The sequence below is a fragment of the Corvus moneduloides genome, chromosome 1 (assembly GCF_009650955.1).
Source record: "Corvus moneduloides isolate bCorMon1 chromosome 1, bCorMon1.pri, whole genome shotgun sequence".
NCBI classification, from domain to species: Eukaryota; Metazoa; Chordata; class Aves; order Passeriformes; family Corvidae; genus Corvus; species Corvus moneduloides.
In genome coordinates, this window is record NC_045476.1 from 61622981 (window position 1) to 61643509 (window position 20529).

Genomic DNA, 20529 nt, shown 5'->3' on the forward strand with positions numbered 1-20529 from the left:
TGTTACAATAACCAATTTACTCTTAAAATACCTTTTAAATCCTGTGCAGTTGTTCGAGAATTGCAAAACCAATTTTCTCAATTAAAAATTCTAATTGTGATCATTATGGAATAGAAAGTCACCAAACTGAGGTTAAAATGGAGTCTGTACTGATGAAGGGGGCTGGGTGAGGGAGGGATCCAAGGCAGGAAAGTTTCATCCCTGATGGGTTCCTTCTGCTCTCACAGAAGAGCTCTTGACAACTCTGCAGTAAAATCTTGGTGTGTTTCCTGCTAAAGTTTGGCCTTTTGGAAGGACTGTGCAGTTGTCCTGCTGGCTGCAACCGACTGCAATCCTCCCTTTTCCACTTGGAGTGGATTTTTAATTGTAACCTAAAATAAACATTCTTAATCCTTTCCCAAAGATTTCTTGTAGGCATATTTAAGACTGCCAGCTATACAATCACTCCTCTGGTGCTCATTTTCTTCTAGGGCTGGTTCTGTAATTAGCAGATACTGTATTCATTTGTTTAATGGCTGCGTTTCCCTCTAGCTATTGCACTCCCGTGACCCACAGCACAGCCAGCCTATGCAGACACCAGCAAGAGTCTGTGGGGTTTTGCAGCTCAGGGCACGTCAGTCATATACAAGCAGGCATTGTGAGAACAATTACCAATCTTTTTTGGTGGAAAATGTAATAAATTCTTCATTTCTGCACTACTTAAATGAGTAATTTTTATGCCTTTTCTAGAACAGAAAGAGAGACAGGTTCTCACAGTACATCACTGCTTTAAGTGAATGTGAAGGATTGATACATTAATTGTATAGTTCTTGTACACAGAAATAGTGCAAACAAGCACTGCATTATATTGTAAAACTCAAAAGATTGAAGATAAGAAAGAATCTGTTCCCAAAAGAAATCATGTAATTGTATTTCTTTCAGAGAATGGTTTTCCCAGTTGAAAAACAATGTCAGTATTTTATTTTATTTTATTTTATTTTATTTATCAACAAGCTAGGTTTCCTCTGCTGCAGTCACTTCTGAATAACAGCAGAAGTCTGGTTTTGACCTGTCCCACTCTTTTTGTGATGATATCATCAATGTTCACCATTTTAAGTGGAAGTGGTTTTTCAAATATGCCTGTAAGAACACTGAATGTCTACTGCATGTATATTTCACACATTAGACCAGATTCTTCTTAACAGATCGGAAGAAAAGATACATAAATGATAAAAAAATGGAAGGCTGGCTTTTGTGCTGAAAACGGGAATGCATATACTTTTCCAGCCCACCTAGCCAACTTCCCATTAATCCTCTAAATGAAGAGGTTCATATCTCTTCTCACCATCACCAATATCAGCTCTTTAGTCTCCAGAAGGTTGAAATGAAAAGTTCACCGGGCAAAAGAAAGACATTTCAACCCTTATGTTGTGGTTTAACCCCAGCTGGTGACTCAGCCCCACAGAGCCACTTGCTCACTCCCCACAGTAGGATGGAGAAGAGAATTGGAAGGGTAAAAGTGGGAAAACACATGGGTTGAGATAAAGACAGTTCAGTAGATAAAGCAAAAGCCACATACACAAGAAAAGCAGAATACAGAATCCATTCACACCTTCTTGTGGCCAGGCAGGTGTTCAGCCATGCTCAGGGAAGTAGGGCTCCATCATACATAAAAATTACCTGGGACTAAAAAAGCCAGTGCTCCAAACAGCCCCCTTTTTCTTCTTCTCCCACTTTATATGCTGATCATGGTGCCATATGATCTGGGATATTCCTTGGATCATCTGGGTTCAGCTATCCTGACTGTGCTCCCTCCCAACTGCTTGTGCACTCCCTGCCTGCTCATGGTGGGGTGAGATGAAAAGCAGCAAATGCCTTGATTTTTGGAAGCCCTGCTCAGCCACAGCTAAAACATCCCTGCATTATTAACACTGTTTCCAGCCCACATCCAAAGCAGAGACCCATACTAGCTGCTATGAAGAAAATTACTCTATACAAAACCAGCACACCTTAATTGGAAAGACATGCATGGATTGGGATGCTGTAGGTGCATTGCTGAACACACACAGCTATCTTATCTAACAGAGCTCCTAAATTAGGCACCACAAAGCAAACAGTTTCACTCCAGAAGAGCCAGTGACTTGCAGATCTACATTAAAGGACCTGACTTTCAGAGCCTGGTAGATGATGCTGAAAGCAGATGGAAGATGCAAACTTCCTCGGGCTGTCAAGCATTAGGGTACAGGATATGCTGACTCCTTGCACACCTCTGGCATTAAAACACACATGTCAAAAGCCTGAAAACCCCATCATGCTGCCCAGTGAAGACAAAACTGTACACCTGGGCAAAGGGAATGCCTCCTGTGAAGGAATGGACAGCAACAGCCCTCGGTCCTGCACGTAGCTGCACTCAGATCTCCATTCCAAGATAGAGCAAGAGAGATGTGGCCTGTGCCTGACAACCTGGCACAGCCTCCTGCACCTCTGCTGGTGCTGGGGCTGCAGCTGACACTTCCTCCATCCTTGGAACCATTGAAAATCTTTTGAGAAGTCCCAGGCTGTAAAGAGATTGGGGTGCTGTGCTTCTGTCAGAGGTTGTGCTACAAAAAACCACTACCCTAACCTCTGATTTCTGACAGTAGTCCATAGCAAATGCCTCACAAGAAAAAAAGGAAGAGTAGAAAAAAAACTGCGTGATGCATCAATTAGTCCCATTAACTGACCTACACAGTCCTCCCAGAGCTCTCAAACCAGCCTAGGGATGAACAAGCCTCTGCTTTCAAGCTCCCTCCACCTGAATTCTATCTCACTCAATTCTATCTCCAGCACCTTTAAGCTGGGTTTTTAGAGGCTGTCAGTTTACATAAAATGGCACTGTCGCTGTTCCAGAGAAGAGAGAGCTGTGAAGGTCTGTGAGGGAGGCGTGGAGGAACAGCCCCAGAATCAACAGCAATACACAAGCAGATAAAGCTGCTCTTCTCAATACCTTGGGGACTGTGGCTCTAAATGCATAAGTCTCCCCCTAATGAGAAGATAAAAAGCAATTCAGCATAAGGACCTTGGTTTTTATTGGCAAATGAAAAGGTGTTTTTTTTCTCCACAAGTGAGATCCCTTGTGTGCCATCCAGCAGCTTCCAAGCAGCACCCCCAGGACTGCAGCACTCACCCTGCCAGGCAGGAGGATGCAGCTCAGAGGGACCTGGTCTGGTACAAGGATATTTTGAATCTTTTAGGCCTGGGTTTGGACTGCATATATATCTACACTGCCTCCAAGTTCTAAATTTAGCTTTCTATGCAGCCTTATACAGAACTCAATTAACCCATTTAAAAGTAGTCTCTTAAACATAGTGAGATATTTCAAGGTATTTCAGAAGGTATTCATTCCATCTGTTTCTCACTTTAAAAGGAAATAAATATCCTTTGTAATGCCAAATCAGGCAGAAATATTTTCTCCTTCTGTTCAGAGTCAAGGTTGTAGGACTGCTTTTGACAACATAAGTGTTCTTTTTTTATTTTCTATTCTTTTTATTTCTCTTTGGATTATTAGTAGTTTAAAAACTTTTTAATATTTTGAACCAATTAAAGTTATGGAGAATATTTTTTTGTAAGCCAGATATAATAAAGTACCATTTTTGTATGAAAAATACATGCAAAAAAAAGACAGTAATGAAACCTCCACAGAGAGCAGGAGAAGAAGCAAAGCATGAGCTTTGGCTGATGGGATGTCTCTATCATTTTGCAGCAGGTGGGCTGCTGTCTTCAGCCCTCTCATGACAATCTCCCCACCTCAGTGGCAGCAGAAACTGCACAGACACATTCTTTGCTTTATTTTTTTTAATGTAACTTAAATGAACAAGTGATAACCCAGTAACTTACCTCAGAGATTCTGTATGAGCGTGCAGTGAATGAAGATGGTGAGAAACACACTGCTGTTTTCCTCAAAGCTTTTTTATCCTTGACAAAATGAAAGAGGTGGGAATGAGATGTACTTCTAAGAACAACCTCAGCCATGCTTTTCTTTTTTTTTTGCTGTCCATTCAGACCCAGAAGTGAGAAGTGAATGGACATGGAACAAAGCCCACATAGAGAATCAAAACCTGATTTTTTTGTTATGACCATCTGTACAATTGCATATGACATCATCTTCTAGCATCAATAATGAATATATCACACCACTAAAGTCTGAACAGCAACACAGTGTGTATTTGATTGGGGCACAAATTAAGGCCCTCGACACGGTCAGGAATAGCAGGAATAAGTATATCTATTTATGCTTTCTTGGTTTAATGGAGACATAACCTCAAATAAGAAAGTAAAAAGAGATATGAGAAACCTATGTAAATTTGCAGTGTCTGCATTTTTCATTTGTTTCTCTTTAACATGAGCAAATTACTCAAACTTCTCTTCAAGACACTCATGTCTTCTAAGAGAGTGAGATACAAATTAAATACCTGTCAAGCAAAGAATTTACTTAGACCAGTATAGTCACTAAAACACAGGAAAAACTCACCACAGTGTTAATAAGGTACGTGAAGGTCTGAGAGCTGCTGACTCTGGACAATCCCTATGGCATGATTCAGCTGAAAGGCACATTCATTTGTTCTTCACATAGTTTCAGAAGTAAAGAATTTCAGAAGTCATTAAAGGCCCTAATCTTAAAATAAATATGTTCTTCATTTCTTCTTTCAATACCACTGCCAACATTATCTTGTTGTGAGCAGGCAATATATCACAGGTTAGTTTAGCAACTCCACACAGTGGCAGAGAGATATAATTGACCTAGACATTTCGTCCTCAGCAAGAATTGTATCCCCAGCAAAAACCAGCAGCAGTAAGAATTTGGAAGATAAACATCAAAGAGATATGAGAAATAAACCATGGGCCTGAAATTAAATAATTAACCTACATGTAGTCTGTCACATGTTTTAACAGATCCACTGTAGAATTATGGTCATACCAAGCCCTCCTGGCTCCAAGCAGACAAAGCTGGTGTCTGCTACTCATATCTCTGTAGTTTTACAACTGAAGATAACAATAGCCCTCTGAACAATGGGCCAAACTTTATGTATAAAATGGAAGAAATTAAAATACAGATGGCAGAGTCCAGAGGACCATGGCAGGTGGAAGAAGAGCAATGGGATATACATGGAACGGACTAGAGAAAATAATTTCTTCAGCCAGAACATGTACAACATGCATGGTCTCAAAATAACAAGAAGCCAGGTGTGCTTTCAGCTCACTCTGAACTAGAAGAGAACCTGGAAGGGATATGAGGCATCACCACACCTTCCTCTTTAGCTTTTCTGCCAGAAATTGTCTGGAGAAAACATTAGGTAAGGGAACTACACTCTTGAATAGCAGAAAACTGGAGCAATTGCAGGATGTAACAGCAGAATTCCAATACCATAGAGGAACTGAAATGAAAAATGGCTTCACTTCAATAGTTCAGGTTCGCTTCCTGTCTTTAGGGGAACTGAGGTTCCCAAATTCCCCCTAAACACTCTCACAGAAGAGCAGACTTGGAAAAAACTTCTCTGCTTCTTTCTCTCCCCCTGCTGTCTTCTGATTTGCCATGCCTCATGTAGACTGTCCATTGAGCATCCCTGCTCCCAGAGGAGATCAAGATCCATCTCATTTGCCATTATGGCTGACTGCTGTTAATGAAAACACATTTAGCACAATAGCAAGGCCCCTGCTGTAATTTACATTACAGCTCAAGAGCAGAGGTTTTGCACAACTACGCAGTTTCTGCAGTGCTCACAGCACAAACAACATTGGTACAGGCCATGAGGAGCTGGAGAACTTTCTACCCTTGCAAAAATTTTGATTTAGAAGTGTCTGATCTGGAAAAGTCCTGCTTTAGAGTTGTAAGGTTTTGTTTGACTTTGTGGTGCTTCTCAGCCCAAAACTTATGGACAAGCTATTGTGTATTGCTTACTGCACACTGGGATTTGAGTTTTTTGAGAATATTCATTGCTTTGCCAAAATGTGAAAAGAAAGGTTTTTTCTCACTATGTCTACCCTTCATCTTCCTCCTACATGCTTTTCTGTGTTGATATTTGAATTTATGTCAAATTACAAATTCTGCATCAGAGAAAATCTATTAGAGAAAAATAATGGTCAAAATTGAATCTGTCAGCACTTGTCCAAACCAGCCTGTGTATCTGTATACAAGCATTTTGTTAAAAAGTTATTGCTTATCACGTTTGTGGCCCAAAACATACATCTGAGAGTCAAAGACATTTTGCAAAGCATTATCTACAACGCAAGTGGTAATCATTTAAATTAAAGTTTTATAGAAAAGATACAGCTGTAAAGTCCTTCAAAGCAGCCCTTGGGAACATAAGCTGCATTGCAGTTTTCCCCTCAATTTCACAAACTGCCATACGTTTAGTTTATAGTAACTGCTTTAACTAATTTAAAATGAAGGCATTTGGCTCCCAGTGATGCTTTGTAATGCTATTTTAATAAGAGTGAGTGCAGTTAGGACATGGACCAGTGTAAATACATAATCCTGAATGGCAGGCTCTATGTGCAAGAATTTTCTCGCTTATTAATTTCACACTTTCTCATCTCATATTCCTGCCTTGGCCCTGTTTAATCTTATAGCTGTGGTGATGATGAAATTAATTTAAAACCATTTATGACCAAGCTATGATCTGTAGCATCTCTTTTTTCTGCCTCCCTACCTTCTAACTCATGTGCTGGGTGGGTTTTTTTCTTTTTCTGACCACTTACACCTCTTCTCACATCCTGTCCATCCATTGTGATGCCCAGCATACCAGTTTACTTATCCTGACATACAGTTCAACTTAAAGCCTTCCTGGGACAGCTGGATACTCTGTGGCTGACAGTTATGATTGGATTGCTACACTCTGATGAATGAGTGGCAACATATAGGACACAAATCCTCTTCAGCAAAATTCAGTGGCAGTGTGGCTCTCCTCTGTAAGCAAAATATATATCTACCTTTCATTTTCCTTCTCTACATCTCTTGTATATAAATAACTTCACAGCCATAACAGATAATCTATAAAATCTAGTAATACAGGGGGGGGGGGGGGAATGGTGAAACATTATGAAAAGACAAAAAAATCCATTTAATAGCACACCTATGAAAGATGGGGAGTGTCTGTGATGCAGAGGAAGTGGATTAATGTTTTTACCTTATATCCATCAAGTCTGAATTTCCAAACTATGTTGAAGTCTATATATTCTGATCCCTAAATTCTTTTCCTTCTCTTAGGGCTTGCTTGTGGCTACCATATTCTGCTTCTTCAATGGTGAGGTAAGTACATGGAATGCAGAAAATGAGCAGAACTTGAAAAACAGTCATTCTGCTGTTCATTAATGCAGATGTGAAGCATGTCACACTACAAACTTCGAAACCACACAAAGTCACTTTTACTCTGTACACACAAGCAGTGGTGTGCATTTCTGACAGCTCTGTGCAGAGTGTGACTGGAATATCTCTGAGCAGATAAATCAGGTGTGTTGCCATTACAAAGTGGATGGCACTTAATGAGGTACAGGCATGACACTCTCCCCCTACTACCTGCAAGCTTGAGATGGAAGTCTAAGTAAAGGAGAGAAATGCTTTACTCTCCTTCCTGCCCCAGAACAGCAGGAACGACCACAATACTCCATAAGAAGCAGAGGGGACATTCAGGGATCTGTTTGGAGAATGCAGTGCTGAGCTCAGGCCAGAGCCATGGCAAATCCACCCATGGTAGCATTGTCAGAGGTGGAATAGTGCAGTTACTTGCACCCCTTTGAGGATTACCACTGGCCTTTTTACAGTCAATGCTTCTTATCTAGTAAGTGAGAAATAAAAACCTTTGAGGCAGAGATCTCTCCCATTCTCTTACAGCTGGATCATATATATGTATATACACATACAGCAGGTTTTAGATCCACTTTACTTTTTTTGGGTTTTTTTTCCAAAAATAGCAGGTTAAAATATGTCAAGAACCATTTAAATTCCTACAGCAAGCCATTTTCCAGAGATGGTTGGCAGAAAAAAGCTTTTTCAACACATCAAGAGCATTCAACTGTAGTAAAATAAAACACCATATATCTTAGCAAAGCTGAGAAATCCATTAGGAAGTCCATTTTCAATCCAGAGCAGGTGAATTAGATACAGAACAAACTTGGTGATGCTAACGCTCAGCATTTCAACCTAGAGAGATATTTGTGGTCCTGTTTATCCCTGTATATCATTAGATATACATATATTATATGTATATCTAATGTATATCATTAGAAACCAGAAAATTCCATATAATGATGTAACCACACTGATGTTTTGATAGAGACTGAAAGTAAGTTATCTTATTGATAAGGTGTTACTGGCTCATTTGATAACATTCAGGATAGCACAGAGTGTTAAATTCTGCCACCACTTGTCAACATCTCTATACATTTGCCTCTGGCTGGCTCCCTGTGTAAATGTACAGAGAAACTCAAGAATAAAAAGATGAGAGGCCTCCCACCACAGTTCTGTAGCATGGCTCCTCAGGAGACATGAAAGAGAATGGCAAAATGTGAGCAGCTAATGATATCAGAACCTAACATGAAATGAGATCTGTAAAGATCATGCTACAGAAGTTCACAGTTTCATGCATCCAACTAAACAAAGCTGAAGACATGTACAGCTCTTTTCCTAACACAATTCTGTCCCCAGTATCTGCAGGCTACTCTCACCTTTATCCATCTGTCTCACTGTCATCACTCTGACACAGCTGAGTATCCATGCCCTGGAAACAAAGAAAAACTTCTGGTACTCCCTAGTATGGAGGACCTGCCGTGAAGAAAGTAGAGACCAGTCAGGCAGTTTCTGAAGCATCCTCTCCCCGTAAGAATTGCTGCATTGCTGTGTACAAGCAGTACTCCAGTGTCTCCTCACTGGCCTCCAAACAATGTGTTACCCCAAAATCCTGGTCTTGAACATTGCCTTCTTCATTCTCCCCAGTGTCGCCTTCCATTGTTTTCAGATTAGATTTTGCAAAACAAATTCCCTTAATGTTTTATAGCTTTAGTGCAAAAGGTTAATTCTCCAGCTCTAATGAGAACACCTGGATTTGTGTCTAGATTAAAGGTTGTAGCAATGTTAAAAATTAGGAAAGGCCACAATAAAATGCACTGAAAACATAAAGTATCTTAAAGGCTATTAGTTTCTTAATTTCATCAACTAGCTCTAATTCCAAAGTACTTTTGGAAACACTACAGTGTCAGAAGAGCATATCCATCCTTACAACCCCAGGAATGCAATTCTCAAGTTATGCACTAATGAATATATCTGAAGCATCTGCTTGCCAATGTGTATAATTGATGACTCCTTGGTGGAGAGGCTGATCAGAAGCATGGCTCCGTGTCAGGCAGTAAGAACAAATGACTGTGAGGATGCAGGTTTCTTGGACAGGTTCAGAGTGATTTTGTTGGTGCTTGGGTACTTTTCACCATTACACTCCTTTTCAAAATTATTGCATCTGCTTCAGATTTACAGACTGTCAGTGGCAGGAGTGCTGAAAAACCATCTCATTATTTTCTTCTAGGAAATTTTATATACGGAAGCTTTTTTTAGAGCTTCCTGTTAAGGTGAACAGTGTCAATGATGACACCTCTCTAATATGGAATCAAGACATTTTGGTGCTACTTGCAATAGCACGTTACCCATAAACATCCAGCAAAGTTTATGCACTAGAGTAGCTGGGCTGAGCTGGGCTAGGCCAGGAGAGGATGAAAGGATTATGACCCCTTCTTCCCCTTTTTTTCTGCAGTTACACCATCTGTAGATATACAAAGCACAAAACCTATAGAAGAGCGACAACAGACTAAGGGTAAACTGGTATTGGGGCCTTCCAAAGGGAGCACTAGTCTGAGTTTGACCAAGAAAACTGAGCTGAGATAACTTCCCCCAGTCCTGGTGTGTGCAGAAGAACATAGAACAAAGACACAGTCTGGTCTTCAGTTGTGATATAAGATTGTTTCCAAGCTGCTGCCTACATCTGCTGCAATAGAGGCCAGAATTTTCTCATGAGAAAATTCATTGTGGAGCAAGGAGATTAATTTTACTACTGCAGAAGCTTGGCTAATCTGGGATTTACTTTTTCCTACTGGAATATTTAACTTCAAGACTGAAACACATGAAGCTTAGCCAGGGCAAACAATGCTAATCTCAGGAGCACTTGAATGTGCTTTATAGTGCATTCATCACTGCAGCCTCACTAACCTCACTTTAGTACCATGAGCCCATATATAGAAAGAAATCTAAAAATAATAAGAAGAAGCTGTACCAATGTCTGCATTCATGTGGAAGAACACATAAACAATGGGGTGTTTTTTTACTTTTAAAATGACAAGTCTTCTTGTACATACTCATATAAAATCTTGGTGTCCAGCAGTGCTGTACTTTCTCTGTCCAACAGCAATAGTGTAGTACAGATGATACAAGGCCTCTGCAACAATCTGCTCACCAGACCACGTTTTCAAGCCTGGGATTGCTTCTAGACTGAAAGGCTGGACAACAGAATGGAAAGTCTATTTGGGGAAAAAAACAGCCATGTATCTTATGTGCCAATGAGGCGTGAATGGCTAACAGTGAACAGAAAAACCTTTAAAGTCTTGAAGAGCAGAGTAAATAAACTTGGGCTCTTCATTGCTTCAGTCTTTGCTTTTTTTACCTGCCATCACAGTGGAAAACATGGCAGGCATCGCTCTGCACCTCCTGGTCCCCAGGCACCTCCTCAGTCATTAATATGTCGTGGCTGTGCATGTGACTTTCAGTAATGCTGCTTACACATTTAAAATCCATGCCTAAATGGTTTTAGTTGGCACTGAGCTATGATCATCTGAGATTCTTGGAATCATGGAAGAAAACTAGGTCAGCAAGTTTTTCTCAAATGCAGCAACTTGTACAATCCATTATCCATTTGTAGCCAGATCCTTGTACAGACAAGCAGTTCAGCAGAGAACAAAAACAAAGATGCTTTGACCTTGTGTTTTCCCTGCTCTGTGGAGCCTTTTAGACCTGCATAATGGCACTTCTAATCATGGGCTGAACTGGAAGGGATGTGTCTGTCGTCTACCCATCATACATACAATGTAAGCGTCACTCCCTCTGAAGAAGAAAATTATAAGCTCCTCATGACAGGCTCTGTAAGACTCAGGGACATTGTTCTTCCCTCTCCAGTTAACCATCTATCATCTCCAGATCTGTGGTTGCCCTAGTGGACTGTCAGACTCCGGTTCAGCTGAGAGCAGTTGGGGAGCTTGTCAGGAGCTTCTCGCCTGCACAGCAGCTCTTCTCCCCATGCAAGAGTGATCAAAGCCTTGGAGTCTGTGTAGGGGGTAGGGGAAGGAGAGGGCTAGGAGAGGAACAGAAGGACTCTAGGAGCAGACCCTTGCTGCCTTCACTAAAGATGCTGACATGAATCCAGATGGATGACGCGCTGTGAAATGTGAACATGGTCAGCTTGGGGCAGAGGTGAAGACCAGGGGTGTGCAATGGCTGGTGACCATGGTGTGGTGGGGGAGAGGTGGCTGCAGGCAGGCAGAGCCCCTGTGCACAGCCCAGGCTTCTCCGTTGTCCTCATTGTGTCTGCCCTAGATGCCACCACCTCAGTGAGATATGGGGAAAGTCACTGTCCTAGTACTTCTGAAGATTTCTTCTTCCAGCCTCTCCCCATAGCTTCTGGGGTGACTAAGCTACAATATTCATACTGTAACATCAAAAGGCAATTTTAGAGTGACTAAAATCTTTACAAAGTTTAACTAGTGTAATATTTCTGTATCAAGTGCTGCCACTGCATTAGTCTTTGACCCAGTAACTCTTTCTCACTAATAAACTTGGGATAGTGTGATAAAACATCCTTGCATGCAGCAATTTCACTTTAATTCTCAATATGGGCATCGTAAACCTTGCTCATAGCCCAAGTACTTGAAGTTCCATTGTGACTGTATGCCTTTCCTGTGCTCAATATCTAATTAACCTGTGCACAGTCACTTGTTTTCTTTTCCTCATGTGTTAGGACAAGGTGAATAGCAATACATTCTCCAAATGACAAACAGTGCCCACCTCAGCAGGAGGTTTCCTGAAACCTGTGGACAGAAACTTGTGGATTCCTGTGATCACGGTGCCTCACATGCAGCTGCCTTCCCCCGGAGGAGAGGGTCATTTACACCAGATTATTCTGTCAAACTGCTCCTATTCCCACTTTGTGTTGTTCGGAATCACTGATCCAAACAAAAAGAGCCAGGATTTGCCCAATTCCTGCTCATGTCACAGTGCTATCAAGAGCTGCCATGCATGGAAATGCAGCTGGAGAAGTGCTTCTTATTCCCTGGCAGGACTCAACAGTTTAAATCATTTCCTAGTGCCATGTATAACATCACTCTTAATGTGAATGTAGAATAAAATGTCTTATTCCTAGCAGATGGATGTTCAAAGGCTGGAATCCTCTGCCATGCAGAGGGCTATGACCAATGTTACATTTTGTGAGCACAGAACCTGTTTTTAATCTACCAGAACAAAATTCCTATTTAGATATCCTAATCCTCTAACTCTACAACATTAGTCCTGGCAAGCTCTTGAAGTGTATTTACCATTTACCCTTCATGGCAAAGGCTCATTACTTAAGGCTGAACTTCTTCAGATATCAAAATGCATCAGGTATTTCAGGAACAAGAATCCAGCTGCAGCATCAGGTGGGTTTTAGTCCCCATTCTCCTCTCCTCTTCCACCATAGCATCATGCTGTGTCCCTGTGCAGCAATCTCTTTCACATTTAGCTAACCTATAGGCAACTGCACAAGTGTAGGCAGGGAGGAAGTTTAGGCTGAGAGCTGAACTGCTTCTGGAACAGACAGGAGGAGAGAGGCTGACTGGATGTCAGATTCTGATGGAATTAGACCTGGATAATTTCCTTCCTTTCCCTTCCCTTCCCTTCCCTTCCCTTCCCTTCCCTTCCCTTCCCTTCCCTTCCCTTCCCTTCCCTTCCCTTCCCTTCCCTTCCCTTCCCTTCCCTTCCCTTCCCTTCCCTTCCCTTCCCTTCCCTTCCCTTCCCTTCCCTTCCCTGTCACAGGGGTGTATGTACATCATGCCTCACCCTAGCTGTGTGTTTCTCTAACAGGTACAAGGAGCTTTGAAGAGGCAATGGGCACAGTACAAAACGCAGTGGGGCCAAAGGCGCCGAGAGCACTGTTCCACTCGATCTACCTCCTACACCGCCACGTCAATCACAGAGGTCCCTGTTTACCTGTACCCCCACGACGCCAACAATGAACAGTTAAATGGAAGATATGTAGAGGACTCTGAACTCGTTGCATTAAAATCTGGAGAGACGTCTGCCTAGCTCAACACCAGCCATTGCAAACACATCGTTTCCTGTTCTGCTTGTGAAAAAATTGAGGAGAAGGGTGGGCGTGTGGAAATTCAAGATGCTGTGTCAAAGTGCAGGCCCAGGTGGAAGGACACAACCTGTTTGAACCACATCAACCTCTGACAGTAACAATGTAGAGGGAGTGTGATGCAGACCTGGAGTAGCATTTCTTCCTGAGCACTGCAACAGGGAGTGAACAGAGACCTGCTCACCAGGCTGTGTAATCTCCACATCTCCTGATACCAGCTGTGTGAAGTGACCATCTGACATCTGTAACAACCCCAGGTAGCCAATAGCAAATAGGAAAGAAAGAACCAGTATGTGGCAATTGGAAACTTTTGGCACTTTTTGCTTTTGGTACTTTTCCTTAACGCTAGATTTTAAACCATCAACTTTCACAAAGTGTAACTGACTTGGAGTCCTTTATTTTTCCCTTTTAATGAGCTTGATGACTGCTTAAAAGATTTTGCACATCGCAAGACAGATCAAACATATGAACAGCAGAAAGTCATTCCAAAGTATTGAAATCTTGATGCTTTCCAAAGAATGCCACAAAATATTACCATCCCCAAAGGATACCCCAAAATAATATCAAAATATCACCCATTAGCAGGTGCATAAAGCAAATCAAGGTGAAATAGCCATTGCATGCCAAGATCTCAAATACCCTCAGAGAAACAGATCAACCCTTCGGGTTGATATGCCTGAAGGCATATCAAAATAGATTTCATTTAACAATACTGGTAGTTCAAGAATATTTATTTAGTAGGAAAAATTGTCACCCTAATACTCTGCCCAGAAACTCATCATTAAGTCACATTTCTCTCACCCTGAATAAACTGTGGTATTTGTTTGGAAACTATGGTTTTATTTAATAGACGTTCTGAGATGAATGCTAGATGAAAGCTTGTCTCTGTTACAAAATTGTGGCAGTAAATGTTTCCATGAAAGAAATCAGAAGCTAATGTCTTAGCACAGGAAGCACCTACTTTTAGAATCTGGTTGCTCTCCTGAGTTCCTAATCATTAGATATTCCTCCAAAAACCTTTATAAGCTATTTCAGTTTATACTGAAATTAACAGATGAATCCCTGTTAATTTGGATAAGCACTGAACAACTCTCTTCAGGGTTCAGGAATGAGTTATGCAATACAGTTTAGTGTAGACTTCAAAAACGTGAGGCCATTTCCTCCACAGTGAATTGAAACCATTTTTAAAAATTGTGTCCAGACAGGCTGATTTTCCTTCCCTGACATAACCAGACCCTAAGCTTTGCTCTCAATGTGTAGATTTTAAATGGAGATATAATGTACATGTCTACCTACATTAGTCACCATCTCACTGGAAAAGTCCCTTCCAGGAATGAGTTCATGAAGAATAGCTGTAAACCCAGCACTATGAGAAGGGACCAGATTCCCACTATGCATACATGAGTCAATGCCTTGCAGGGAAGGGAGCTGCTCTGTGTTCACCACCAGCACACACACCAGCTGTGCACCACAACACGTTGTCCCCAGGGCGAGGAGGGAGCTGCTGGCTCTGCCACCATGGAACAAAAGAGGAGCTGGGGAACAAGAAGGAATTGTCTGCTGGCGGTGCAGATCATCACATGGTCAATCCAGCGGAACACTTACAAGAAAATACCATCATATGTGTTTGTTCAAGCCACATATCTATTTTTCAGACTTCAAGGAACACAGTTATTTTTTCAAACAACAGTATTTCTCATATTGCTATTTCTACTTTCACCTGTGAACAATAGGAAATGCAGGAGTCAGTTGCTAAAGACAATAAAGTGGCTCTGCTATGAGTCTGCATTATTCTGAATAGCTTTGGGGCACACTGCACTTCCCAGGAGTGCTGCAGAAGGCATTCCTGGTTTCTAAAGACACAGATGAGCTGATCGTAAAAGAAGTGTGCATAATATAGAGAGTTTAATAATGAACATGTTGGTTTTAATAATGTACATGTTTACAACATGTAAGTGCAAGTTGTTTCACAGTCAGTTATGTTCATGTGGATGTACAAAATGGAAATGCTTTGCCGTTATATTGATTGTTTTCTTTCTTCGCTAATGATATTTTCTTGCTCTGTTTAGTAGAGTACTCTGAAAAGTCAAATTCAGGATCTGAGGTTTAGGATATTGTTTGCAGCTTCAGTGTGTTTGTGTCAGTCTTTATGGAAGCTTTGCTTTCAGTCAAGGGATGATGATTTGCAGCCACAAAAAATTTGGTCTAACATACATACTGAGTTTAGGGCTGTCATCACACTTGGGTTTTGTAGGAAAGGTTGAGTTTTAAAGGCACTTACTGAGTAATTTCTAATCAAAATAATTTCCCATGGGAAATGCTATTTTTCTTCATCTTAAGATGGTTTGAAATGTCATCATTGCACACATAAGGTACATTTCATTCTCTATTTCATAAATATCACCTTACACTAGTGACAGCAATATTGGGAATGCTGCTACAACTTCAATAATTTTAATTATGAAAGTGGTTTGACTCTAATAGATTTCACAAGAACAGCAGAAACACATAATTAATGTATCAGTGTATCAAAAAGTAGGGAGGAAGATGACACTTGAAGCAGTGGAATCGAGGTGTATTTTAAGAGGAAACCAACCTTACATTTATCACCTCTGCAGTACCTGTTTCCTCTCAAACACGACACCCAACACATGAAAACCCAGTTTAGTGAGTATTTGCTCTGGCAGAAGGTTTTGTGTCGTTGCTCTGAGCAACCAAATCTATCAGGAAGATAGATTTAGATGGATGCTGGTTGTTATTCTTTACGAGGTACAGAAACACAGCACAAATTAAAATAACTTTTGTGGCATGGGATGTTGAAAGTAAGACTTTATTTTTATTTTATTTACTTAATAAATATATTTTATCTGAAATAAAACAGCAACAAAAGCAGAACAGACAATTTTATCTGTATTAAAATTCTTAGCAGTTATGCTACCTTAATTAAAACGCTACAGAGTGCTCATGTAGCAAAATAACTCTGCTTTGCAATAAGAACAACCCTGCAAATGTGATGAATTTCTGTTCTCTTCTCCCATCCTTTGCCAGCCTCAATAAACAAAATATGAGCAAACATCCAAAGATGGAAATCTGAAACACTAAAAATGTGAAGGTACCTATATTTCCACTGCTTGGAATTTTAAAAGTTTGGTGTGTCTTTGTGAAGCTAAATACTGCTTAAAAATATGAGGATTTGTAACCTAAAAGTCATTTGCATTGAAACAGTAGTTGACCCCAAGCCAGTGAGATTCTGCAGTGTGAACATGCCCTCTCTGCCCCTACAGAACTTCTCATGTACTTCCAGATGGATTCCAAATCTGTATTTAAGAGCCCCTTTATTGAGCATTCAGAGAATAATTGAGAAAATAAATTAATTCTCAGCATCGCAAATACAGATCACAATGTTGCCCTCATCCCAATAAAGGCCAGCTGTTTTAACCAGTGAAATCAAGTGCTGAGCAGGCTCCCATTGCTGACCATGTCATAGTGCTGCAGGGAAAGGAAGCATTGTAGTAAAATGGCTAACCAAGGTGTGCTGTTGTGAGTCTCAGGAAACACAAATTGGCAGAGTCAGCACTGGGGATGATTTAGGCCTGGCTCACCTGCCTTGGCTTAGGGACCATTTAGATGACCTGTTGAATTCCTGTCAAAACTTATTTTCTAGGATTTCATAGCAGCAGGCGCTATTTCAGGCGCTGTGCTCTGCTGGGGCAGGAAGGTACTTATATGCCATTTAAGATTTTCTTCATAATCCAACTTCAGAACCTCACAAGCCTCTCTTTAAAAGAAACAATTATCTTTAGCCAATTTTTAAAGGACATCAGCACTGATTTTAAGAATCTGGTCCTTTTTCTCTCACTGCAAGCAAAAGCAACTTTGAGCAGTGACCACACTACGGGAAGTTACAACGTGCAACGTGCAATGTGTGCTGATGTGTGACAACATGCCCCCCATTCTCAAGTGCTGGTGATGTTGGTTTGCATAATATGGTCAAATAGATACAGCTCCTTCCCTCATATGCTTTGCATTTTTCTCCCCCTCAGTATCACCACCATAAGAAGTGTATATTTCCCAAACTGTGCATTCTACACATTTTGAGGAGAAACATTTTTTTCTTTACAGTTTGCAACTTACGTTGACTTGCTCTTGGCCCAAGATGTATTCACTGAAACCAGACTGGAAAATGTGAATTTGTTCCAAACCAGATTATAGAATTCAGGTGCTTGGCCCACACTCTTTTTTTAAAACTACCCACTGGAATTACGGAAATGGTAGGTGCTGATTTAAAGCTAAGTAAAGAACAAAATTCTGAGCACACAAACCAAGTATCTTTAGAAGCAGAGTAACATTACCTTTCTACTTTTGACAGAATACAACCCTGTTACGTAAAAAAAAAAAAATTAAAAATAAAAGAAAAAATCTAAAAAGATCTTGAGAAGTTGAAATTTATACAAAAGGCACCAAAAACCAACCATCTGGAAAGCCTAAATGGCATACATACATGTGAATATATGTACAGTGAATTATTATGAGAGCTGTGTTCAGGTAGAAAGTGGCCCATCATTCCAAAATGCACAAAATCTAAGTCATGAGCAGGAGAGACTGTGGGGCAGAGAAGATTTGTAGCCTCCATTAAGTGCCTTAATGCTTTCTGGAGACTCCATATGGAACACAGACTACCAAGGTCACCCATCATCCCACTCCCATACCAGATGTGTTCACAATGGGAATGACTGGGACATTGGCTACTCTGCATTTCTCAGCTTCATAAACCAACACTGAGCTGACAAAAGGGACCAGCTGGGAGGTGAGCAGGAGCAATCTCTTTCCCAGTTGCATGGTGATGTTGGGTTATCGCACTAGCATAAGACCCACTGTTGTGGAGAAGACCAGGCAGCTCCTTGGTATGGAAAACCTTTTAATTTCACTTTACCCTGGGTAACACACCTGTAATTCTCACTGACTTCAGCAGTGTGGCTAAAGGCAGGACTTCCCCAACTTTGGAGGTTATCTAAATACCAAGCAAACACTGAAAATTCGTGGTGTAATAGAATATCACCTGCATATCTGACATCAAAGTCTCAGTTCATCTGTATTACACTACATAGAGATGCCTTAAGGTAACAAGATACTATTTTCATATCTGCCTGGGGTTTTTTAGTGAAATGTGCGATCTCTATTAGCACCATGTTTATATGAGTTACATGTATTCGACAAACTTCACAGATTACTTGGCCGCTAACATGTATTTTACTTGTTTTATTTATAAGTACAGTTGCTTGTATGAAAGGCTTATTATATAGCAGTTCCAGAAGATCAAAATAAAAAGAATGTAAAAGGCCCTCCCAGTTCATGCTGACCATACAGAAAAACCTGAGAGGTAGGAACCCCTTGTATCCTGCTCTCCTCCCTTGTCTCCTAGTTATTTCTTTACTTTTGAGCAAGAAGGCCAACACACCTCAGTCCAGACGGCAGCACAAGGCTGATCAGCACTGTGTTGTATGGATAAGCACTTCTAGGAGGTACACAAGGAGATGTACAGCTTTTCCCACTCATCATTGCAAGGAGAGGAACTTCTCCCAGTGTGTGTGCACATGCATGCAAGATACCTTTAGGTATATGTACCGTCACAATTCACATTCCTGCTAAGAAGGGGTGGGAGAGAGTTCTGCAGAATTTAAACAGTCTGTGAAATAAGATTCAAGAAGAAAGGCTGTATCTCAGGTTCAGAGACAGCATTGCACCTATAGGCTTCCACAGGGAAGGAAGTTACATAACATAACTGCCTTTAAAGAGTGTCACTCTACAAATGGTCAGAGCCCATATTCTGCTTGCTGCAGGCTGTGTAGGCAAGTTTAACAAGTTCAGGCCCACAATAAATGAAGAGGAGATAGCTTAAGAAAATGTTCTTCTTATTATATTATCCTACAGGCTTTTGTCTTTTATTCTTTTGGCATATAGCAAATATTTAACTCCCAAGGACCCAGCCACTGAGCTCAGAATTGCCCCTCCAGCAGCAGAAGGGAGCTGCCCCTCTGGGGAGGCTGCAGCTTTGAACTGGCAGCAATTTGAAGTCTTCATAAGAATTACGGTGAAAGTGTATCCAACGCAAAGTAGCCTTCAATTGTGAAAGGAGAAACTGCAGAGGTTTTTCATTTTAATCCTCTGCTGTAAAATTTCTTCCCTATGGGAGATTCCATGGGAAGAAGAGTTAGAAAGGATGTGGAAGGACAACAGATCACTCCACATGTGCCATCACTGCCACTTACATGACGAACAGTTTGTTATGACTTGTCAAGTTTTGGTAAATGCAAAAAAAAAACAAACCCAAAAATAGATCATGTTTCTCCTTTGTAAGTACAGCCCATGTATAAGAAATTTGATATCAACTTTTCTTGTACATCAGGATAGCCTGAACAAAGATCTTTGTTTTTCAGACATTTGTTTTACTTTACACAAGCACTAGCACTCTTCAGTGCAGAATGGTGCATCAGTTACCGACAATGCACTTCAGCAAAAGAAATAAATGCAATCAGGACAAAGAAACAAAATAAGTATATTTGATAATCAGCATATACAGTCACCGTAAATTAGCAATGTACCTCCAGTAATCAAAACACATACAATAAAATCTGGGTATACTTTAAACAATTCCATGAGTACGTAAGAAGTTTTCACTTTTTTGTAATATTGTCTAGATAGAATATTACTGTATGTTCACGGCAGGAAGTGTTATACAATAAAGTTTTATTGGATGATGTTTGAAATGCATGGTTCACACAATTGAAAAGGCTTGAAAATGTAGTAAGACTTCCCATGTTGGCAGATCTGAGGCACATTCATAAGTCACGAATTCATTGTTCATGACTGATATGAATGAAAAGACAGTTATAATTGAATTGCTCCTTTCTTTTTATACAAGCCAAGAAATTAATTGTCTGCTTTAGTATTTGCTACATGTGTTTTTATGGCATAAAAAATACCCTGATGATTATCTACACCAGGAGATGCATATTTTTGATTGTAAACCAATTGTTCTGTTGCCTTGTGTGCTGTACATAAGCTGCACTTTGCTGTAAGGAATACACCACGTGTAGAAAACCTTCTTACAAAGAAACACTGACCAAAGATGTGAGTGAAATCT

The 20529-nt window shown here is 40.6% G+C and overlaps 1 protein-coding gene across 1 annotated transcript in view; it reads left to right on the plus strand.

Moving 5' to 3' along the window:
- The window catches only part of CALCR (calcitonin receptor), a 160719-nt gene extending 140567 nt beyond the window's left edge, over nucleotides 1–20152 (plus strand). Inside the window, exons 12-13 of the mRNA XM_032112051.1 lie at nucleotides 7226–7267; nucleotides 13109–20152. Of these exons, the coding sequence (XP_031967942.1) occupies nucleotides 7226–7267; nucleotides 13109–13330 (264 nt within the window). The 3' untranslated portion in view covers nucleotides 13331–20152. The remainder of the gene's footprint in view (nucleotides 1–7225; nucleotides 7268–13108) is intronic.
- Nucleotides 20153–20529: the final 377 nt, after the last annotated feature.